The sequence below is a fragment of the Caretta caretta genome, chromosome 1 (assembly GCF_965140235.1).
Source record: "Caretta caretta isolate rCarCar2 chromosome 1, rCarCar1.hap1, whole genome shotgun sequence".
Lineage (NCBI taxonomy): Eukaryota > Metazoa > Chordata > Testudines > Cheloniidae > Caretta > Caretta caretta.
Window position 1 is genome coordinate 117,528,351 of NC_134206.1, and position 25,095 is coordinate 117,553,445.

Genomic DNA, 25,095 nt, shown 5'->3' on the forward strand with positions numbered 1-25,095 from the left:
CCCACCTCACAGCAAAGACCTTTCCAGCAAGCTGGAAGCAAGTATAAAAGAGAGACAGTGACATCATCATTTGGCCTCTTCCGCCCGCCCGCCTATCTCAACACCTGGAAGAGCATCTGGAAGACAAAGACTTTGAACTGGGGAAGTTCAATCCCAGGCTGGAAGGCAGTCCTATCTGTGTATTGAGGAATTGTAACCTGCTTGCACCTTCTGTTAGGGTGAGACACTACAGTCTCTATGCAAAAGAATAAATGGACACAAATCTGACATCAGGAATCATAACATTCAAAAACCGGTAGGAGAACACTTCACCCTCTCTGGCCACTCAGTAAAAGATTTAAGGGTGGCAATTTTGCAACAGAAAAGCTTCAAAAACAGACTCCAACGAGAAACTGCTGAGCTTGAATTAATATGCAAGCTAGATACCATTAAGTTGGGTTTGAATAGAGACTAGGAGTGACTGGGTCATTACACATATTGAATCTATTTCCCTAAGTTAAGTATCCTCACACCTTCTTGTCAACTGTCTAAATGGGCCATCTTCATTATCACTACAAAAGTTTTTTTTCTCCTGCTGATAATAGCTCATCTTAACAAATTAGCCTCTCACAGTTTATATGGCAACTTCCAACTTATATCTTCTTACTATATGTTCCATTCTATGCATCCGATGAAGTGGGCTGTAGCCCACGAAAGCTTATGCTCTAATAAATTTGTTAGTCTCTAAGGTGCCACAAGTACTCCTGTTCTTTTTGTGTATACAGACTAACAAGGCTGCTACTCTGAAAACTGCTTGATTCAAATCTTGCCTACTCTGTTAAAATTAGAATTTAGAGTGTGTTTCTATTTTTAGTTGTTAGGTAACCAACTTTGATCTCTCTGCCTGCTACTAATAATCTCTAAAAATCTTTCTGTAGTTAATAAATCTGTTTTTATATTTTACCTAAAACTGTGTTTTCATTGAAGTGCTTGGCAAATCTCAGCTCGGACTACAAAGGCTGCTGCATGTTCATTCCACACTGAGGGAAGGGCAAACTAGGTAATGAGCTGACATTGGTCAGGCTTCTGACTAGTACAAGACAAGATGGTACAGTTCCGGGGTGCAAGGCTAGGGAGCTGGGGGGGAATTGGCAGGAGATTCCCTATTGATGGTTCATGAGTGGCTGAGAGATCATTCATGTAACTCAGGTGGGTGTGTCCCTGCCTGTGAATGTCTGGGTAAGTGCAGTGTCTGTCAGAGGCTTGTAGCTTGACATCAGCATCACAGTGTGAGAGACAACCCAGGCTGGCAGGTTTGGAGGGCTCAGGAGTCCCACAGGTTGCACCCAGGTGATCCTGTCAGAGTGAGAAGAAGATATTTTATATTATATTGCAGTTTTCCTTTAAGACATCAATCCGATATTACATTTATATTCTTTCATTAAAAGAAATATCTTCAGGATTTTGTTTGATAGAGGTTTTGAGGAAGGTTGAGGTATTTGGAGGGTACTATTGGTAAAAAGGAGCTTTTCTACTGTTTTGAGTTATTAAATGTTTTAATGTATTTGTATTGACTGAGTTAATTTATTACCAGAGTATGACTTTTAGGTTGTGGTGTGGTCATAGTTATGTGATTATAAATTTAATTAAGTTCTATGTTAGGCATTCTACAGCTTTTTGTAAGGTGTTGTGGTTGGTGTCTACATTAGGCTTGGCAAGCCAGTCAATTGACTAGTCAAATCATGTAAATTGACCAGTCAATTGACTGCCTATTATTTGACCCTGGTCAAATATTGTCAAATATTCCAGCAAGAATTCCCTGGTGCAGGTGGCAGCCTATCTGTTTGATTGCATCATGGTGCCAATTTTTCATTTTCTAGAACATTTTTCATTGTGTTTTGCACTTCTCTGTGTTAAAATAACTCAGGTAAGGAACTTGTTTTTGTGATTAGGCCAAAGTAACTATCTAAGGATAAACCTCATGGAGCCTATAAAGTCATATTCTTTTTGATTGCTGTTCTAATAAATTAGCACTTTAAAATGTTTGGCCATTATTTGATGATATTTGACTGGTTTTAATTGACCAATAATTTTTGAATCAGTCAAAATGCCCAAACCTACTCTACATCTAAATAATTTTTAAAAAATTATTCTCAAACTTTTCAAACTTGTTTTTGGCACAGTGCAAAACAGGAGTAACTTGAAAGGGTGATTTTTCTATGTTCCAGTGGCTGTATTCGAGTAGACACTTGTATTATTCTGAAATCAAAATATATTATTCATTGAATCTTTACCTACATGATCCATTATGTATATAGTTCATTTATATTCATTGACTTTACCTCCCCATTCTCTATAGACACAATTATGTTGCTAATACACAGCTCATAGCAAGCAGTAGAAGAGCTGGCTGATGGAAGTCTTGAGCCTTTTCATCTTTCTCATGCAGAGAGTTCTTGTGAAGGTAATGGCACAGCTTGAATAGGTAAGGTGACCATGATTTGGCCTCCAGTCACTTAAATAGGAATATTTTCCAAACCATTATTTCAATTCCACAGGTTTTTAGGGATTTTTTTCCCACTAAAGTAGTAAATTTTATATATATTTCTACATTAAATATCATATTTTACATAAGAAATGGCAATATAGCCATTTCTTGTATAAAATGCAAACACAGCAGAACTCTTAACAGCTTTTCCTGAATGTAGAATACAAAATTTCATTCAACCTGATAAAAATGTAATGTCTTTTTTAAAAGCGACTGTTATAACGAAAGGACACCAGTCATTAGTGTGCTACCTCAAAAGCAACATACATACAGATTTAAGTAGCAAGGATTTATCACGTGCATCATTAACTTTAAAATCTTTTCATCCTGGTTGGGGAATCGGGAGCTGTCAAGGTTTCTTCCCCACTCTGAACGCTAGGGTACAGATGTGGTGACCTGCATGAAAACCTCCTAAGCTTACTTTTACCAGCTTAGGTTAAAACTCCCCCAAGGTACAAACTATTTTACCCTTTGCCCTTGGACTTTCGCTGCCACCACCAAACATCTAACACTGGTATTATTATTATTAGGAAAGAGTTTGTTTGGAAATGTCTTTCCCCCCAAAATCCTCCCAAATCTTACCCCCCTTTTTTCTGGGGAAGGTTTGATAAAAATCCTCACCAATTTGCATAGGTGACCACAGACCCAAACCCTTGGATCTTAAGAACAATGAAAAAAGCATTCAGTTTCTTAAAAGAAGAATTTTAATAGAAGAAAAAGTAAAAAAGAATCACCTCTGTAAAATCAGGATGGTAAATACCTTACAGGGTAATTAGATTCAAAACGTAGAGAATCCCTCTAGGCAAAACCTTAAGTTACAAAAGGACACAAAAACAGGAATATCCATTCCATTCAGCACAGCTTATTTTCTCAGCCATGTAAACAAACAGAATCTAACGCATATCTAGCTAGATTACTTACTAAGTTCTAAGACTCCATTCCTGTTCTGTCCCTGGCAAAAGCATCACACAGACAGACCCAGACCCTTTGTTTCTCACCCCCACCCTCCAACTTTGAAAGCATCTTGTCTCCTCATTGGTCATTGTGGTCAGGTGGCAGCGAGGTTATCTTAGCTTCTTAAACCTTTACTGGTGAAAGGGTTTTTCCTCTGGCTAGGAGGGATTTTAAAGGTGTTTACCCTTCCCTTTATATTTATGACAGGAGCCTATGATCATTTCATAACAATTAGGTCTCAAGAGATCAAATTAGTTTCCTCCTCTCCCTTTTTTAAATCACTCCTAAAATACCATGGGCTATGAAGACTTTCAACAATGAACTCTGCAAGAATCTTCCAACACATCCAATTTCCAGTAGCACTTGATGTTCAAGCAGTGTCTGAATTGTTTTTGACGGTGTTCTGGGCTCCTGTGTTTTAGATTCTAAAAGGATCCAATCTAGCAAAGCATTTAATAAAACTAAGCTTGAATTTTAGCACAGTTAGTCCTATTGATTTCAGTGGGTCAACTTGCATGCTTAAAGTTAAGCAGGTACAGAAGAGCTTTGCTAGATCAGGACCTAAGGCCAGAATTTCAAAAGTGATGCGTGATTCTGGATGCCTCACGTTTTGGCAGAGCTGGCTGAAAACCAGGAAAAGAATTTCACAAATACGTCCCTTTTTTGGTCAAAAATTCAGGTTTTGTTTATTTTTCTTCCAACACCACTTTTGAGTCAGCTTGACCGACTAAAGGGATTGATTCTCAGAAAGAGATGAGCACCTGCTCTCTGAAAATCAGGCCCTTTTTAAGTTGTCTCAGTTTGGGCACCCAAAAATTGAGACACCCAAAATCACTAGTCTTCTTTGGAAATCTCGGCCTGAATTCTCTGAAGCAGAGCCATTTCTTTTATTTGCTTGTACAATACTAAGAAAATTCTTGGTCCTTAGGGTCTGACCCTGCATCACTGATTCAATTATTGTGTGGCCATTCACATCAGTGGGAGCAGGATCAAAGTTTACTGAATAATAAATACAGGACATGGTTCTCCTCTCACTTCCAGCAGTTCTATAAGCAGTGTGTTTTTTTTTAAATAAATTAGTCCGGTGTTTACCATCTGGAAGTGTTATGTGAGTACAGTGCCTAGCACTATGGGGCTCTGATCCCGATTAGAGCCTTTAGTCACCACTAAAATATACACATTATCATCATCATCATCATCCAGTCAGAAATAAATGCATTTGCAGTGGAGTTCCTTCTGTCTCTCCTCTACAGCCAACAGAAACTCTGACTCTGCAATGTGAGGAAAAAATGAACAGCAAAAGCAAACTCACCACAGTGATTCCATCAGTTAGCAAAGACTCTCCAAATATCATCACGTAAAGCTGCTCATTAACAGAGGCCTCTTCAAAAACAGCTAGTGCCGCCACGGGATCCACAGCTGAAATCAGGCTGCCGAAGAGCAAGTTCTGCACCAGATTAACGTCAGTGAGACCAAAGGCTTCGATCTGGCAGATCCCATAGAGAGAGAGTCCAATGCCAAATGCATTCAGGAGGGATCCCAGTAGAGACCACCACAGGATGGACACAAAATTTTCAAAAAAGGGGCGAGTGGGCATAAAGTACCCCTCCTCAAGGACAGTGGGTGGGAGGAGATACAGGAAGTAAATGTTGGTAGTCATAACTGGTGGGGATTTGTGATCAGTGCCAAAAATGATTGCTCCAACCAGTGCCCCGACAGCTATCAGAAGGCAGCATTCCGGCATGAGGCTTGGCAGTCGGTGGTAGAGATGGAAACCTTGAATAAAACATGGGGAAATGAGCTGAGTTGAAACGGTTTTAATGCTGCCATATTGCCCATTCTTCCTGACTCCAGACAGATGTTTTCCCCAACTTGCAATATTTTGCACTCAGAAGGCTCACATTCTACCCTCGGTCACACTAGCATAAATCCATACAAGAGTGGGGGATTAGCCCCAAGTCTTTTCGGTACCCCATACCTGCTAAAAATCTCTTGGGGGGGGAAGGGGTTGTTTGTTTTATTGTATTTCTTTTAACAAAAATAGCAATTTTTATGACCATGGTTTCTCTATTTTCCATTTCTATTTTCCATTTCTGATGTGAACAATTTACAAACATAGAAGTGAGAGGGCAGCCAATGAATTATGAACAGGTAATTCCATATTATACAGTCTGGGGTTTCCTGCACCTTTCTCTGAAATATCTTGTTCTGTCCACTGACAGAGACAGGAGAGTGGATTAGATGGGCTGTGTGTCTAGGACAGTAATTCCTACATATGTGGAACAGAGAAATTGGTCTCCATACCTAGCAGTCATTGACCTCAATCACTGCTGAGATAACAAGATAATCAGCTGAACATGAAGAAAAGGAGTACTTGTGGCACCTTAGAGACTAACCAATTTATTTGAGCATGAGCTTTCGTGAGCTACAGCTCACTTCATCAGAAGTGAGCTCCCAGGGCAACGCTGTGGCCAAAATGGCTAATGTGATCCTGGGATGGATAAACAGGGGAATCTTAAGTAGGAGCAGTAGTGCAAGTAGGGTGGTACTCTCCAGTACACAGTCCTGACAAGAGATTTTTAGCGGGTATGGGGTACCAGAAAGACTTGGGACTAGCTCCCCACTCCAGAGGTGAGGGTGGGGCTGTGCTGTGCTCCTTAAAGGAGCAGAACACTGCTAAGGAGGGCATTCATTCTTTATATGGCTTTAACAGCACAATACATATGCTAACAAACTTAAACAAGGTTTTGTTTAAGTTTGTTAGCATATGTATTGTGCTGTTAAATTGGTCAGGAGTCCTCAAGAGGAGAGGGGTGGGAGTGGGGGGACATGGAAGGTGTTTAAACAACGTTTTTTATTCTGTTTCTCCCCATTGGTCTGAATTATCCATGACACCCATACTGCATCACATCAAGTCCAAACCATTAGAGGAATGCCTCTGCTTGCACTGACCAGAGGATGTTTGGATTCTGATGTCAGCCCAGTTCAGCAGCCTGACAGGAATCAGGTGTTGTCCCCAGAGTACCTAAAATTCTTTGCAGCCAAACTAGTCTAATATGCATTTTGTTAACTGGAACGGGAGCAGCAAAACAAAGAAAACAAATGCCTCATTTTCCAGCTTTGTGGGTGAGAGAATAATAAGTGAAGAATATAATGCCAGACACAGATGACCTCAAACCAGCTGCCTCAGGATTCTGCCAAGAACTTCACTGAAAATATGTTCCTCATCTTAGCAACAGAGCTAAGACTTATCACACATCAACCCACCTTTATTTGAATGACGCTCCTCCTGATCTGACAGCTCAGGTATTGTCAATTTCATCCAGAACAATTTACAAACTTGGAATCTAATCCTGTAAACCCTTAATCATTTGATCAATTCCATTGAAGATAATGGGACTATTTGCATGACTATGGACCACTTTTGTGGTAAGAGTTTCAGGAGTCTGTTTTGTTCCTATAAAGGATGTTGAATCTCCCATTAAATGCAATGTTTGGGTACAATACCATAAAGCAGTTTAGGATACAGTTCTACTTAAAATTTGTCTTTTAATAAGTCATACATATGCAGAAATGGCTCCTCACCCAACTCCCATATTCCATATAAACAGACTGAAATACTACATATTTTGGGGGAAAGTGACTAGATAAGCATGCTGATGTTTGTATATACAAACACCCATTTCATCACTGTACTGGAAAATATAGCTGAACTTAATTTTCTATGGACTATAAATAAAGTTTAACAGCCCCAATTGTTTTCTGTGTTAATCAGTGTAAACCTGAAAAAATTACATGCCTTCTAAGAGAAAAGAATCAGTCCACATTTACTGAAAAAAAAAAAATCCTTCCAACTGGTGTTCAGAAGAGTGCTACAAGACACATATATAACCTCATAAGCAGAGGGCGGAGAGGATATCCTCCCACATTATGACCAGCAACATAAAATAATAATAATAATAATTATTATTAACTTTCAAAGAGGCAGAGGTTCTCAGATTTGCAAATCTAAAAATCTTTGTGTTATGCTTTAAACCACCATAGTACATACCAGGTTTATGAACATTAAAAAGTTAACTGCAAAGGAACACTGAAGCCCAATAACCTGAATGTGTGCCAGCCAGTATGCCCTCACTGACTAAAGGCTCAGTCACACCTGAACAGCTAAAAATTAACCTTACCCTTTTAGGCTAAACAAAGTCATGTCACTGGCTCCATCTCTGTTGTTACATAACAGATAACAAAACTCCAGTGGGGCATGATGCTGACACATAGGGTCTCAGGTACATGGTGGGATTTTTCAGACTCTCTTTTGGGAATAGTCATGGAGGTGAAATAGCTGGTACTTATGATTATGCTATTTCTATGCATGTATATTCATCTTGGTATCTGAAATTATGAATATTAGTTATGCTTCCTACATGTTTGCTCTTGTGGTAACACCCACAAGATATATAGCCAGCGCATGAAGGGACAAGTTGAATGGCCCATTAAGGAACACTTAGCTCACAATGGACCCTGGAAAACGCCTGTCTACACTTAATGGACTTTTTGTGACTGTTGTAACTGGAGGGATAGCTCAGTGGTTTGAGCATTGGCCTGCTAAACCCAGTGTTGTGAGTTCAATCCTTGAGAGGGCCATTTAGGGATCAGGGCAAAAATTGGGGATTGGTCCTGCTTTGAGCAGGGGGTTGGACTAGATGACCTCCTGAGGTCCCTTCCAACCCTGATATTCTATGATTCTAGAATATGGGTGGGGGTGATGGACATGTAACTTGCCCATGTGACTCCAAACACCATCTTTCACATTATGAACAGATTTCCCTTTACTTGGCCCTTGGCAGAAGCTAAAAGGCCCTGGCCTGGAAACATCTCCATTTTGCCTCTTTCCTGCCCTGGCCTCTTTCCTGCTCCGGCCTCTGGACTACAAACGTACCAATGGGACTGAGGGACTTTAATATACTCTGGAGCCTTGATATTCCTTGATCCTTTGCAGATGGATTTATGAGTTGGATATTGTACAGAGACTGTTCTAGCCCCATTGATTGCTGATTTCTCCCTTGCAATGGACAAAGATCAGCTGTCTGCTGACTTTCTCACATACATAGGCACTGACTCCGAGGGTGCTCTGGGGCTGGAGCACCCATGGGGAAAAATTAGCTGGTGCTCCGCATGCACCAGCAGCCAATCTCCCCCTCCTCACCTCCCCTCCTCCTCCCCCGAGCGCTCTGTGACCCCACTCCACCCCCTCCCTCCCAGCACCTCCTGCCCCCCTGCTGCCTAACAGCTGTTTGGTGGTGCTAAGGACTTTCCGGGAGGGAGTGGGAGGAGCGGGGAGGAGGCAGGGCAGGGTCACGGACTTGAGGAATGGGGGCAGGAAGGGGTGGGGCTGGGAAAAGGCGGGGTGGGGTGGGACTTTGGGAAAGGAGTGGAATGGGGTAGAGCGAGGGTGGGGCAGGGGCAGGGATGGGGGGGTCGAGCGCCCACAGGGCAGAGGGAAAGTCGGCACCTATGCTCACATGAGTCAGCAGTTTTGATACCTGTGGTATAAGCAACATAGCCCTTGCTTGAGTGGTTTTGTTCTTTCCTCTCCAAATGTCAAAGCCTGTTCCCATTGAACTCAATAGCAAAACTCCTTTTGATTTCAATGGGAACAGGATTTGGCCCCAAGAGATCAGAGAATGTGATTTTGATCAATTGCTTATCTGTTCAGAGACAGTTCTCATGCATGTTCTGCAGGCTGATTTTGATTACCCCTCCTGTATGTCATGCTTAGGAAAATAATAAAACAATTTGGGCTGTAGTTCTGTCAAGATGTACATGGCACATATAGTTCTATGCCTCTTTTCTATAAAACACAGATGGTGCAGCATCTTTGCTTTCCTAGTGCCTGGAGGAGAGCAATACTTAGATAAAGGCAAGTTGGCAGAAGCTTTTGACATAAGGGAGGCACTGATAGTGTGTTAAGGGAAAGTGTGGGGATTGTCCCTCCTGTCCTTCTTTCATTTAGGAAGTTTTCAATTTGGGGTGCTGCTGGATCCTCAATGACATCTGGAATTTACAACTGCATCTGTCCCTCCCATGAGTGCAGTGCTGGCAAGAAATGATTTCTACTTAGAACCTGCACCACTGTAAGAGCAGAGAGGTTAGTTTACCTCTGTATTTGGCACAAGTGTGACCGCTGCTGGAATATTGAATCCAGTTCTAGTGTCTGTGATTCAAGAAGGATGTTGCTAAATTGGAGAGGCTAAGAGCCATTAGAATGCTTACAGGATTAGAAAACATTCCTTATAGTGATAGATTCAAGGAGCTCAATCTAGTTAATTTAACAAAGAGAAGGTTAAGGGGTGACTTGATTCCAGTCTATAAGAACCAACATGGGGAACAAATATTTAATAATGGGCTCTTCAATCCAGAATAGAAATGTACAACATGAACTAATGTCTGGAATTTGAAGCTAGACAAATTCAGATTGAAATAAGGCATACATTTTTAAGTGCAAGTAATCAGCCATTAGAACAATTTACCATGGTTGGTGATAGATTATCCATCACTGACCATTTTTAAATCAAGATTGGAGGTTTTTCTGAAAGGTATGCTCTAGGAATTATCTTGGGGAAGTTCTATGGCCTGTGTTATATAGGAAGGCAGAATAGATGATCACACTGCTTTTGGCCTTGGAATCTATGAACAAACAAGGATGCAAATTGGTGCTGATTTTGATGATGGTTTTACTAATGAGGATACTGTTTCCAGAAACTGGCCTGAGACCATCAACGAATTTCACATCGCGAAACAGTTGTCAGTGGCAGCCGTCTTTGCTTCCTGTCAGCTGGGACATGAAAGGTTCTATATCCCTAGGCAAATTCCAGGAATCCACCAGTCTCACGTAGCAACTATTCTATGGGAATTTTCAGAAATTATATGTGAGCTTTTGGGGCAGGGCTGTAATTTACTATATGATTGTGCAGCACCTAGCACAATGGTTCCCAACATGTTGCGGTCTTGAGGAACTAATATATAAATCCTAATTAATAATAATAAAATATTACATGTAGGATACATGATGATGAATCTTTGTTATAAATATGGCCCCAATACTACAATAGTATTCTCTCTCACACTCTCATTTGTACATATTCATGTATATACTTGTAGAATATATATATGTATGTGTGTGTGTGTTTATATTCATGTAATTGCATTTATCTTGTACTGACTGCTAGCCTACATTCTGCCCATTAGTCCATCTCCTCCAGGACAATTCCATCCAAGCAATTTCAAATGCTAAACATTTCTCCAGGGAAATGTTTCCTTCAATTCCCCTGAGCTTGAGCAAAATTAAACAGCCCTAAAGTTCAGGATATGCAATACTCAATCCTGCATGCTGCACATATGACTGCTATCTTGTGACATTTAAATGTTAGAAACATCTGAAGAGGAGAGACTGCTAGCTTCTCCCTGGGACAGAGAGCACCTGCTTGTAGCCTAGAAAGGTCCTGGGTTAGCAAACTTTAAAGTGTGACATTGTTATTAATGGAAAAGCTATTTTAGGACAGTTTCAGAGGTCTTATGTGTTATCATTTATGACATTTCTCTGATGCCGACACAGTTGGCTTTATGGTAACTAAGCCATCTGGTTTTTCCAGCAGAGTACATACAAAAAGCAGTCCCAATAATTTAAAAATGCTCTCATACATTTGTAAAATACTTTAGCTATAAAACATGTTTTACTGCTTTAACTTCTTACCTACAAAAGATTTTTTTTCCAAAAAAGAAAAATCTTACCTTCCCGTTTTCTACTTACCTATTTTTGCAAGAGATGCAAGAAGTATCCAAAGTGAAATTTCACAGGGAATTTGCACGTAGTTATAATCCACCGTAAAAACATGCAGTCTCTCATCCTGAGCAGAGCCCTCCTCATCATGATGGTCAGGCTTGTAATGAGTTGTTGAATTACTGCTCAAGGTGGATAACTCAAAATAAGTAGCAACAAAAGGACACTCCAGAGACAATAGCAACAGCAACCAGTTCAAAAAATTAATATGTCTAAATATCTGAAAGCCCATGATTGGGGCTGAAACTTTCTTTTATACTATGTGTAGCATGTACTGTATGCATGAATCTATGTAATATTATCTGCTTTCAGTCTGCACTGACCCTAGCCATCAAGATTCCCTCAGGAAATTATCTATTATGTTATCACTTTAAAAATCCCAAATCAATGTGTCTTTCTGTTTTTGAATTACAGAAGAATCTGGAGTTCAGATGAAGACACAGGTATTTGCAGGCTTCTGAAATCCAGATAAAAACTTTCAGCAGCCTTGCACTTTTCAGGAATAGTCTCTCTTCCCCAGAAGATTTGTACTTGCTCTAGGCTCAATAGTTTTCCTTGCGCCTGAGAAAACTAGGCAATAATGAACAGAATTCATTCAACAAAGTCCACAAGAGTAAAAAGAATCCCAGGGAGCAGATCCCAGCATGCTGAACAGGTAGGACTGCCAGCTCCACACCTCCTCTTCCTGCCCTTCTCTTTCTCCTTCATGTGCTCTGTGTGGTCAAGGCACCTGGTAGCTCAAGTACCTGATTAATTGTATTCACTCACTTCACTAGTAAGCAACCGTTTCAGATGTAAATAGACTCTTCAGAGATTCCGTTAGTGACATCTAGTGGACTCCACAAAGATTGTACTCTTAATTTATAGTAAATTGATCAGTAAAATTTATATTTATAGTAAAATTTGCTTTGTTTCTGTTACATCCATAAAATATTGACACTAAGCTTAACATGATAGATAGTAATGATATAAAATTGGCATTTAGCACAAGTACTTAGGCAGCTAGTAGGTCTCTGGTATATGGATGTGGGTCTCTCTGAATCCTTCCTTCCTGCTGAAGCCGTTGTATGTTGTACAAAATGTGCACAGAGGCAGGGACTTGTACTTGGGTCTCCCACATCAGAGGTAAGTACCCTAGCTACCATACTATAGAGTCATCCTCACATGCTCTTGGCCCAATGAAGGTTTTAATATTTCATACATGGGACAGCTTCAACAGGAGAGACTGAAAGAGACCCAGTCACAATGTCCCAAAGCCCAGTGGTAAGGGCACTCACCTTCAAGATGGGGTCACATCAAAGCCTTGTTCCACATCAGGTAGAAGGGGCATTTGAACCTGTGTCTCCCACATCCTGGGTGAGTGTTCTAGCCACTGGGGGCTAAAGGTTTAAGGGAGGTGACACCATCACTTTCCCCTCCTCAATTTTTGCAAGAGAGGGCTTAATGTGCCTAGCTCCAGGTCAGAATTTTCTGCTATGAATCCCAACCAGAAGCAGGCCCCTCCCTTCAGTTTGGATTTGGGACCCTCAATCCCTTTGACGGGCAGGGTTTAGAACCCATCCTTCTCCTTGGCATTTCCTATTGGCTAGCTTAGGTGGATCCCCACTTAGCTTGAGGGCTTTTGTGGATCCCCTTCTTAGATGCCTAACTCTCCCCATACATTGTGTAGGGAGCCTAGGCGCCTAACTTGGGGCTGTGGATTCCACTAAGCAGCAGGGCATCTAAACATTAGGACTTGCAATGCTAAGTCTAGTCCCCTTTGTGGATCTAGCCTGAAATGTCTCCCATCAGTGGCGGATTAGCCACTGGGCCAATGGGGTCTGTGCCCAGGGCCCCGGACAATTGGGGGGCCCCTGAAAAAATGGGCACCCCCATGCCCCGACCCACTCCACCCGCCCAGTGTTCCTGCAGGGAAGCAAGGGAAGCCCCTGTGCCGTGACCCCGCTCCCCAGCAGGAGCACCAGGTGTGGGGGTGGAGGGGACTGCAGGTGGAAGGAGTGGGGAGGGGCCCCCACTTGCTCTGGCCCGGGCCCCACATACCCCTAATCCATCTCTGTCTCGCATTAATAAACAGATACCAACCCCAGGGTCACCACAGGCATTGTGGCAGCAGCATAATCATGGAAACATTAACTCAGAACAAAGGTGTTGTTCAGGATTTATCTAAAGTCTGTTTCTTCTACGGGTGTGAAAAATCAAAAGGAGATTAGATGACTTGGAGAAAATCTGACTCAGAGGAGAGAGCTGGAATGAAGAATAATGCCTGGCTATCAGGCTTGACTGTGTAACCAGGCTAAAAGTGCTCAGGAGCAGATAAGCCCAAAAAATACACAGTGCTGGTTTCTGTGTTACATAAAATCACATCTTGTGAATGTAGCTAAGGAGATTATTGGGCACCTCTGTTTCCAAGTCATCCTTAAAGATTTGTTTGCAAAAACTGGTGAAGAGCTCAGTCTCATTCTCAAAACACTCTGAATTTAAATCCTCAAGGCAGCTACCTGCTAAGCTTCAAGCATGCCTGTTTAGGCCTTCGTTTGTAGGACTTTTCAGCTTCTTGCCTATCAAAAAGTAAAAATCTTTCTTCTACTCCACAGCTTATCATCCAATTGTGTTAATATGGTATCTAAAATGGGGTTAAAAACCTTGCATATGAAAACTTTTTGGGTATCTGATGACTTTTTGTTCTTTGCAAGATTTCCTGCATTGAGACCATTGCTCTCTGAACCATTTGAATATTCCTAATATTTCAGCCTCGGAAGTAGCAGCTTCCCTAAATGTAATGAACCTAGAATCGCATGTGACGATTCTCACAGTGTCCAGGACTGTGAGTCACCTTGTTACTCTCCTGCCTCCACTGAGAGAGTGGGACTTGCTTGTGCTTAATTGGCTGATACCTCCAGTCTGTTAGCCACCCAAACACTGGCCTCTGGGCTCTGCCAGACGTTCCTTTGCCTTGAAGATTAACAATAGGTGCAGTCCCTTCCCTGAACACCTTTGAAGCATTCCCCTGTAGTTCCCAGCCCCATATCCACTGAACACTCACAGTAATACCAGATCTGCTGCCTCCAAGGGAAAAGTGTACTCACCATTTTGAACAATTTAACTCAGGAAAAGCTCCTTGTATAATACCACAGCACTGAGATATACTTTGATAGTAAAAACAATATTAACTTTATTATCAAAGGTTCAAGATTCAAGAGAGAGTGAATAAGGATAACAGAAACAACAGGTTACATATAAAACAAAATATAACATACTTTTTCAAGACTAAACTTAACAGGCTGTCCTCCAGTCTAAGATAAGTTTACTTGACCTCAAACATCTTCTGCAGTGTTTTTAACCATTGATTGAGATCCCATTTTCATGAATGTAAATGAACTGTCCATTACTTCCTAGATATAGGAGGAAAAGGGCATCCTTTTGCCTTCTCTCTGGAGAGAGAGGGACTCTGGAGGGAGTTGTGAGTGAGCTGTTTCTGGGGAGAAGAGACTGTCATGGAATACAGACTCTCCTGTAGGAATGTCTGAAGCAGTTGGGGCCTTCCCAGGAATGAGAGGCAGCTGTAGAGACTGTTTATCGATTTAAGATGAGTTTTCTCTTAAATGCTTTGGTTCTAAATAAACAATACTCTGCTTTAGGAAGGCTGTCTGGCCACTGGATACCACAGTCATTATCCCAGCAGGAGCAGAACTGCAGAAACTGAACATAACTCAGACCTGCTGAGGTAACTATGATTAGCATTAGGTGACGGCTGCCCAAGGCTGTGTGTGAGAGTGGGAGACTCACGTGATTGCACCCGGAGAAAGGAGAAAGGTAACAGCTTGGGGCCTGACATCTGAAAGGGGGTGTGCTCAAAGAGAACAGGATGGTTCAGAGGTACAGTAAGCCCGATAACTATGAGAATAGGGATGTTGGTATGTGGTCTTATTGGCACAGCTGCTGAGCACCCAGAGCTCCCACCAACTTCAGTGGGTGCGCAACACTTCTGGAAATCAAGTCAGTGGTGTATATGTGGCTGTGCGAGTGACAGGTTTCCAAGCTAGTAGATGCTCTTTCCCCCATTCCAAGAATCACCAGGATGCCTGGGTTCAATCCTCTAAGAAAATAGTATCCTATTAGAACCACTGGGTTTCAGTGTGTCTCCCCTCTTGTTCAATGAATAGATGGGGCTGCTAGTGAGGTGGCACAGGCTGCAGTACTGTCATTATGCTGTTGACACCCAGCTCTATAATTCTCAGGCTGTCCATGTTTGTGTGAGACCAGGCCATGATGAGAGCAAGCAGACTGAAGCAAAATTCAGACAAAGTAAGGTGATGCTGGCAGGGGGAAGCAACTGGAAGATATTCTGGGGGATCCTCAACATTGGAACTTGTCATAAATATAAATGGATGGAACTTATCATAAATATAAAGGGAAGAGTAACCACCTTTCTGTATACAGTGCTATGAAATCCCTCCTGGCCAGAGGCAAAACCCTTTCACCTGTAAAGAGTTAAGAAACTAAGGTAACCTCACTGGCACCTGACCCAAAATGACCAATGAGGGGACAAGATACTTTCAAATCTGGAGGGGGGGGCAGGTGGGCAAAGGGTTCTGTCTGTCTGTGTGATGCTTTTGCCGGGAACAGATCAGGAATGCAGCCTTACAACTCCTGTAAAGTTAGTAAATAATCTAGCTAGAACATGCATTAGATTTTCTTTTGTTTAATGGCTGGTAAAATAAGCTGTGTCTTTTTGTAACTTAAGGTTTTGCCTAGAGGGATTCTCTATGGTTTGAATCTGATTACCCTGTAAGGTATTTACCATCCTGATTTTACAGAGATGATTCTTTTACCTTTTCTTTAATTAAAATTCTTCTTTTAAGAACCTGATTGATTTTTCATTGTTCTTAAGATCCAAGGGTTTGGGTCTGTGTTCACCTGTACCAATTGGTGAGGATTCTTATCAAGCCTTCCCCAGGAAAGGGGGTGTCAGGCTTGGGGGGGTATTTTGGGGGAAGATGTCTCCACGTGGTCTCTTTCCCTGGTCTTTATTTAAAATGCTTGGTGGTGGCAGTATACTGTTCAAGGACAGGGCAAAGTTTGTACCTTGGGGAAGTTTTAACCTAAGCTGGTAAGAATAAGTTTAGGGGGTCTTTCATGCAGGTCCCCACATCAGTACCCTAGAGTTCAGAGTGGGGAAGGAACCTTGACAGAACTTCCCCCCATTCTATAGGTGAGGAGAACCTGAACCCTGTCATCCCAACATGGCCATGTGAGGGGATTCTCGCAGAGTTTTCCTCTCCACAGGCTCTCTCTCATGGATTTTTTCCACAGAAAGGAACAATCTGGGCTAAGAATTCTAGGGCTGCTCCCTCTGGCCTGCATAGGAAAAGTTACATTGAAAAATTCCTTTGGATTCTTTTTTAATTTTAATTTTTTAATTTTTCAAAAAAAATAGAAAAAACAAACCTCAAATGAAAACACAATGCAATGAGCAAGACATTCAAACTGTTGTATCATTATTATCAACATCAGGGCAAATGAACACAAACAAAAAAGTCCAGGGTTGGAATTTCAAAAATGCTCAAACTTGGCTTAAATCTGCTCCCACTGAAATCCGTGGGAGTTTTACCAATGACATAATGACAGCAGAACTCGGCAAATAAAAATAAAAATCCCGTCCATATTTCTTTATGCTTTTAATTTCTTTCACACAGGAAAGCCTGTGTACACAGTGTGTATTAGTTAGAAATAGAATTATGATATTACTATTATTATTAATACATAGTTATACTGTAAACTCTATTTTGTCTTAGGTTTATACACCATCTAGTACAATGGGGCCCAAATTCTGACTGGGATCTCTGGCTACAACTTTGCTGAAAATAATAAATATTAAATATAATAATAAAAGAAAGACATATATCACAGCTGGGTCCAATGCCACTTGCTTCTACTGAAGACTTTAGGGTTGTCACATTATAGGAGGGTTTTTTCACTTTATATTAGAGTGAGCTATCAATGAGACAAAAGATGATGAGCTCCTAAATTTGTGGTCAGGTGGTAGCAGATACAGGATGTTCCTTTACAATCACCTCACCATTTCTTAATCTGCTGACTTCTCCCAGCGGCCTTTCTGCTATTGATAACCACACTAAATAACCTTTGGAAAAAAAATTTTAGACTGTTTTTCCCTAGCCCCCAGGTATTTTTCACTGGCATGTGATATCGCATATATTTCCAGAATTGTTTGTTTGGCGAATTAGAGTTAGAAGATTTCCAGGTAACCACTGGTAAAATTTTAAGAGCTTTCTTCACTATTGGAGGTAAAGACTCTGGCTCTTGGAATGACTTGTACTTAATTAAAATCAGTTTTATCATGTTATCTTCTAAAGCACAGTTCACCGCTGCCTGCAGTTCAAAGATGCTGGGTCCATTGACATAGCCAGGACTCAAGATAATTATAGCTCGTCTGCTTTGTTGAATAGCTGTTACGATATCATCGGTGTAAGCTGAAAAAGAAATAATGATTAGTACTAGCTTACACTCTGGGCTTTTCAGCCACAGGCACCGAAAGCATTTAAAAAAATTAAATATAATCGTGTTAACAACCATGTAAATGCAGCCACCACTGGAGTAAAATGCAACAACTGCACATAACAGCACATAGCAATGTCCCTTACATCATGAGAAGAAGAGAACACACTTGAAACCAAAGGAGCGTTTAGAAAGCCATTACCCAATTAATTTGGCAATGACACCTGGGCTAACATCTTCATTCTTCTGATAAATGCAGTCAAAGATCTGGTTGAGTGCCACTTCTGGATGCTCTCCAGACTGCTGTGCAGGGATCCCAGTGCTGAATCCCACATACTCGTAGCTTGCTAGGGCTGGGCAGAATGTAGGTACTGTCTCTGGCTTTGGGCCTCTAAGGCACGCTGTCTGGTGCGAATCTCATGTCAGTCACCCCCCTCTTGACAGTGAGGACCCTGCAGTCCAATGGCCTAGGCCCTAAAACTAGTGCCATCTCCCACAAGCCTCCCCAGCTGTTCTTGCACTTTCCCCAGGATCCCACTGAAGGTGTGAGCCTTCTGGTTTATGCTTTTCCTCTTTAAGGGTATGCATGGAAGACAATGGACACACACACACACACACAGTCTTAGCACAGCATTCTAAACACAGTTTTCTCCTTACATTGCATGAAAGATAAATGGATGTAAACATAGTTTTCCTGCCTCAATTTCCACACCACTCTGGAGAGTTCTTTGGCCATACACCAGAGCCCTCTAAGGAGTCCAGGATGTTTCCTCTCCTCCCTGACCTCAGGCACATGGCTTCTCATCCAGAACATGGAGGCCTAGTCTCACTTCTCCCTCTAAAATAGTTGCTGAGAGACCCTCTCTTTTATAATCTCCAGTCTTTATCAGGTGATTTCCTGATCAGCCTCATCAGGTGATGAAAATCCCCTACCAGGTGACCTATTACTTTCATTATCAGCCCACCTGCACAGACTGGTTCTCTTGGGCAGGACTCAGACTATTGTCTAAAGTGGTGCCATGTCAATTGTAGAGCACTTAAGTTAATGACCCTTTGTTCTTAGCCCTGTGCTGCTAAATGTTGGCGTTCCAGTCCAACATGGAGGTAAAAGAACAACTGAGAAGGCAAAGAAACCCCTCATTCAAAATTAAATCTGCAGTCTGTCAGATATACAAAAAGAGCTCCTGGCTCCAAACAGAACTCATAAGTTGTGCCTAGACAGGTTCCACAAATTGCCACAGGTGCCATGGGCTCTTTAGTGACTACAAGGGATGATGAATTTTTTTTTTTGACAGAAAGTGTAGTTTTATACAAGAAAAATTTCAATTTTGCTGAAATTTTTCAATTAGCCATCAGCAAAATCAAAGCAAAATATTTTGTGTCAAACCAAATCAAAACATTTTTGCTTTGTTGAACCAAATCGAAATGTTTTGTTTTGGGTCAGTTCAAAATTAATCTGTGTCCACCTGAGCTGCCAGAGTGACTCATGGAAGTTAAAGTTCAGGAGGCTCCTGCCCCTCTTCTCCCCTCTGGCCTCAGCTTTCTAGCAGATTACACCTCCCATAATGCAAGATGGTCTCCCCTTTGGTTGAACCAATGTGGTGTATTATGGCAGTTATGTGACCATGGTGCATCATGCCAGTCCAACCAAAAAGTTTGGCTTTCGAGGAGAAAAGACTGGAGAGAAGGGTTGTCTCCTGATGTTTTCCACATATCAAGTGGGACCTTACCTCCTCCTGGAAGAATGTCCCTTTCAAGAAGGCACAGTTTGTATCCATATTTGTTTTCCAACACCTCCGGAAGGACCTCCAGGGCAAACTGTTCCTCATTAAGAAAAGTAGAATCAATTTCAAAGGAGTCTTGTTTTGCATAGGACACAAATGCATCAAATTCTTTGCAATCTAAAAGAAAAGAACATTAAAATTGTGCAGCTCATCGAATGCAACTAAGGTATTTCTGAAGTACCCATCACCTTTAATTTAATGTAATGGTAAATTCTCATTATGGTCAGTATATAAATATTTTATTTAACTGAATACATGTGATTAATAGCAAACAATTGTCAAGTCATGTAATGGAGTCGGTCAGTAATTCAAGATCAGTCCAGCTTCTCCATTGCCTTGCAACTCTTGTAGACGTTCACAGCCAAAGTGAGTATAAAATGCTACCATTCTGTAAACCACTACACAAGATGGAAAGCAATGGAAAATCAGGTCCATTGCTTCATTTCAGAAAGCATGCAGAAAACAAGTAACATCCTTTGCTGCATGACCAGTTGACGATCTGGCCATTTCCCATTAAATTACGTATACAGTAACTCCTCACTTAAAGTCGTCCCGGTTAATGTTGTTTCGTTGTTCCATTGCTGATCAATCAGAGAACATGCTCGTTTGAAGTTGCACGATGCTCCCTTATAACGTTGTTTGGCAGCCACCTGCTTTGTCCACTGCTTGCAGGAAAAGCAGTCCGTTGCAGCTAGCGGATGGGGGCTTGGAACCAGGGTGGACCGGCAGCCCCCCTATCAGCTCCCCGCTCCCCTAAGTTCCCTGTGCAGCAGCCACCCAGAAGGCTACCAATTGCTGGCAGTTCAGCTGTCCCTCCCCCCACTGCCATGTGCTTCTCCTGCCCTCTGCCTTGGAGCTGCTCCCTGGAGCCTCCTGCTTGCTGTGTGGGGGGTGGGGAAAGAAGAGGCAGCTAATATCAGGGTGTCTGCTTACCCCCTGCTCCTGCCCCCTGCTTACCCCATCCATAGAGCGGGGGGAGACAACAGGTCTCTGCTGTCTCAACTTCCTGATCTACTTAAAAAGGCAATGTACTTTAGAGTTGTGTCAGCATACTTAAAGGGGCAATGCCTCTCTTTCTCTCACACACACAGGGTGTGTGTCTCTGTCTGCCACATTGTCTCCTCTCCCTCCATTCGTGCTGCCTTGTAGAGTGGGAGGCTACATTAACAACAACGTGTTAACCCTTGAGGGCTCAGCCGCATGCTAGTTCATCATTTAGCAGTAAGGCATTCCCTGGGAAATATCCCACCCTCTGACTTCACCACCTCAACCAAGCTTCACAATCATCATTGCTGTGTACAGTATTAAATTGTTTGTTTAAAACTTATATATATTGTGTGTGTATGTGTATATATATATAAAATAGTTTTTTGTCTGGTGAAAAAAATTTCCCTGGAATCTAACCCCCCCCCATTTACATTAATTCTTATGGGGAAATTGGATTCACTTAACATCCTTTCACTTAAAGTCACATTTTTCAGGAACATAACTACAACGTTAAGTGAGGAGTTATTGATTTAGAGACTGAGTCAAACTTTTTGCTTTGTGTGCAGTAGTCAACATTTATATCATATCAAAGGATGCAGCTACTTAAGAAAAACATAGCATTTCCAATGCACAAGCTGTTTCCAAAATGCAGTGCATTTTATTGCAAGTAAAACCCCATCTCTCTTACACACCATATTGTCATAAAAGCACATGCATTATTCAATACAATAGTAGAAAAATTCATGTGTTATAAATAGAGATGGGGGCAAGATGCAAATTTCAGGTCAGGATCCAAACACCACCTCAAACTTCGGAGCCATCCACTTCTTGAGTTCTGGTTCTGTCCCATTAAAGAAATAGATCCAAGCTGTGGATTTCAAATCCAGATCCAAATTTTCCCAGATTTTGAGAAATTTGGCTATAATGCATACAGAGATATATTTTTGTTTTTTAAATAAAAATGTAACGAGTATTTCCATTTTAAAAACAAACTTTTGCGGGGGGTTAAAAGTTGAACAGGTTAATAACAAAATATGGACAAAGGAGTAATGGATGTTGGGGACATCTGTGAACAGGCTGTATGGCCTAGTACTCAGAGCAAAAGTACCGGATAGGGGCTCAGTTCTGCAAGATGCTGGCTGCAGTGAAGTCTATGGAACTACTCACATGCTTAAACTTAAACATGCACTTAAGTGCTTTACTGAAATAAGGCATCTTGCAGTACCCAGCCCTATAAGAACAGTTATCAATACTAATCTGTGATTATGTGATCAATATCAGTTCCTTATGTGATCTTGAACAGGTCATTTGTCCTAAGCTAGGCACAGTCAGCGTCACTAGAAAATTATATGTGCATGTTTGTGTAACTACGTCTAAGTTTAGCATGTTCTAAAACTTAAGTCCCAGAAAGTGTGCATGCAAAAAAATGTAAGCATGCAAATTTCAACTCGCAGATTTGGAGGTTGAGTTGCGGTCCCTTTGAAAATCTTAAATACTAATAATGATAAAGAATCCTTTGCACTAGATGTTTGCAATTCCTCATTTCACCAGTGGAGGTCACTGTCACCATATTATAAAACAACCACTCCTTATAATTATTATTGGTGGTGGTGGTATTGTTATGGTAGCAACTGAGTTCAGGGCCACACTGTGTTAGACAGCCTACAAACAGTCTCTGGGCCAAAGAGCTTACAGTCTAAATGGACAAGACAGACAAAGAGTTGGTGTTGCTTTACCTCTCCAGGAATGATCTGGCTTAACACCTCTTTATCTCAGGGATCAGCTGGAGAAACCACCAGGGGAGTTTCCAGAGCCCTCATGAAAATCTTGCCACCAAACTGAAGTGAGGGTTACGTGATTTCCCAGATCACCCTGGCCAGACGTGACTTATCAGTTGGCTCACCAATACACTTTCTGAAGAGCAATTTATGAATTTCTTTTAAAATATACCAGCTTGCATCAAGGGCCAGGTGTGTTTCAGAAAAGTCTTACAGGTAGAAACCACCAGACGACTCCACCCCCTGCACCTCACATTAGCTTTGTAAGCACTTTGGGGCAGGGACTGCCATTTCCTATACATTTGTAGAGAGCTTAGCACCTGGGAACCCCAACCTGGTAGAGGCCTGTGGGTGTTATTGCAATATTCATGATTAGAAGTTGATCACTATGATCAACATGAATTTCCTTAGGAAGAAAATATAAATATTTCCAGTAAGTGCCCTTATAAGTTGATTTGCCAAGTGATGTTGTCTCCCTCCTTGGTTATGTTTATGAGAAATTGTGTTGATTAAATAGGAAAATAAATGATTATATGTCTCCATTTCCTCACCCATTTCTCTGCAAGCACATGCACCTCTAGTCTACAGATTTTATCACAGGTTGAGGGAGAAACTGTTGTTAACCTGTGGGAACCTCCTGTTAAAATATTGGAAACACCTCACTCCTCTGTCTACAGGGTTTTGCCTAACCTCTATCTCCTATTCTGAATTTCCCTGGCTAATTTACTGCTGTTGTAAATGGCTCATTATAAGACTTCAGTCAGTAAATATGTACTGCCCCATGTGTTCCGGCTTCTCTAAGATCCTGAATCAAAGACCACTGAAGTCAGTGGAAAGTCAACTATTGGCTTCAGAAGCCTTTGAATTAGCCCTAATGTGATTGAAGACATTAAAGTAAATGGTTAACAGATACTGCAAATGATAATAGAAAAATTGAAGTAAAATAACAGTTTATCATGGTTCTATTTTTCTTACCTCCTATAGTTTCGTCCTTGGCCAAGTAATTTCTATACATCAGCGCTATTTCGATCCAATGCTGGTAAACAAAAGCGCTGCCCACCAGGAGTCCAACTAGAACTGCAATCGCACTATATAATATGTATATGAAAAGTGCTGTTAAAACAAAATTATTGCTGTTAAAATTCAGTGTTTCCATAATAATACTGACATGTACAAGAAATGCTAATAGCAGGGATGGGGACTAAACTGACTGACAAGATTCACTCCTGCCTGCCTCCCAAATTTTAAGGAAGTGTGGAACTGGATCCAAGTCCAATTCTGAACACTGGGACTCAGGCCTAGCATGGGAATTCAAGAGAATACATAGTGTCTTGTTGACAGTGTGAAAAGCAGATCTGTGCTGGAACACAGAGCAATTCTAGCAGTTTTCAAACAAAACCTTTTCCGGTCAGTTTCAAGGAACCCCTCTAACCTATTGAAAAGTAGAGGGCAATGATGACCACAAGCATATTAGTGACAGTGCTCAAAACATATCTCATTATCAGGAATTGCTAGACCTCTTCTGGATTTACCTCTTTCCTTCCTTTTTAGCTTGAGCATTCCTGTCGAGTTCCCCACAGAATTCTGAGCAAAGCAGATGAAGTTGCTGTTCAAGTCCCTTTCAGTAACTTCCCTGAGTGTGGCAACATGAACAAATGATTTGCCTCCAAATTCTTCTGCACGAATTCTAAACAGAAAAACACTCCTATCATCCATCTACTATTCATTCACACAAGACACAAAAGCCCATGATTGTACAAATAAAGAGATGCTAACATTCTTGTCATTCACCTGTGATGTCTGTGAAGGAGTAGGAGTATTTTGTAATATTTTTAGGAGTCCTGTTTTTGTTTTATTTTCCCCTATATGCTCCATTGTTACCCAGTGGGTGGAAAAGGACTGTTTGCTCTCAGGCCAGGCTAAGAGATGTGGGTCTGGGTCAGCAATCGATCCAGCAGGGGTTAATTTATCATGTCTAGTATAGACACGATAATCGACCACCAATCACTCTAGCGTCAACTCCAGGACTCCACCTCAATGAGAAGCGCAAGGGGAATCGACGCATCTATACACCGCAGTGAAGACACCGTGGTACGTAGATCTAAGTACATCAACTTCAGCTACATTATTCACGGAGCTGAAGTTGCGTAACTTAGATCGATTCCCCTCCTCCTCTCCCCCACCCCAGTAGTGTAGACCAGCCCTGAAGCGTGATCCCCATATCAGTGGAACATTTGAAGAGACAATGGCAAATCCAATTGTCCAGACATAGACACGTAGCAACTGTCGACCCAGAGAGATTTGGATTTCCCCACCTCTCAGCAGGGAGGTTGAGCAACACTCCCCAGCAGAGAACAAAGGACTGGAGAAGTGTGAAGTGGGGGAATTAGAGGTGGTTTCTGGAAGTATTCAGGACTCTTACCAAGAGTCAGATGAAGGAGGGCAGGTCAGACAGAGCTTAAACCAGAGGTTCATTACAGCTTGGCTGGGCTCTGGGCTAACCAGAATGGACTATGCTTTAATTTTCCATTCTCTATACTACCCTAAGGACTTCCTATGCTGCATTCCAGTTAACTAATAAACCTGACTGTTTTGACAACACTGCTTGGTGTCATTGCAAATGCCTGGTGAGGTGCATTAATCCCTGAAGAATGTACAACTCTCCATCAGGAGTCTGTCTCAGTTGGACTTGTTGAATGGAGCTCATGGTGT

General features: G+C 41.6%; 2 protein-coding genes across 2 annotated transcripts in view; both read right to left on the reverse strand.

Moving 5' to 3' along the window:
* The window catches only part of SLC9A4 (solute carrier family 9 member A4), a 55,453-nt gene extending 43,459 nt beyond the window's left edge, over positions 1-11,994 (reverse strand). The window contains exons 1-2 of the mRNA XM_048835376.2: positions 11,289-11,994; positions 4,794-5,257 (exon numbers count right to left, since the gene is read on the reverse strand). Of these exons, the coding sequence (XP_048691333.2) occupies positions 4,794-5,257; positions 11,289-11,550 (726 nt within the window). The 5' untranslated portion in view covers positions 11,551-11,994. The remainder of the gene's footprint in view (positions 1-4,793; positions 5,258-11,288) is intronic.
* Positions 11,995-16,772: 4,778 nt separating this feature from the next.
* IL18RAP (interleukin 18 receptor accessory protein) overlaps positions 16,773-25,095 on the reverse strand; it is a 28,215-nt gene continuing 19,892 nt past the window's right edge. Inside the window, exons 9-12 of the mRNA XM_048857370.2 lie at positions 23,916-24,070; positions 23,359-23,496; positions 19,565-19,735; positions 16,773-17,809 (exon numbers count right to left, since the gene is read on the reverse strand). Of these exons, the coding sequence (XP_048713327.2) occupies positions 17,394-17,809; positions 19,565-19,735; positions 23,359-23,496; positions 23,916-24,070 (880 nt within the window). The 3' untranslated portion in view covers positions 16,773-17,393. The remainder of the gene's footprint in view (positions 17,810-19,564; positions 19,736-23,358; positions 23,497-23,915; positions 24,071-25,095) is intronic.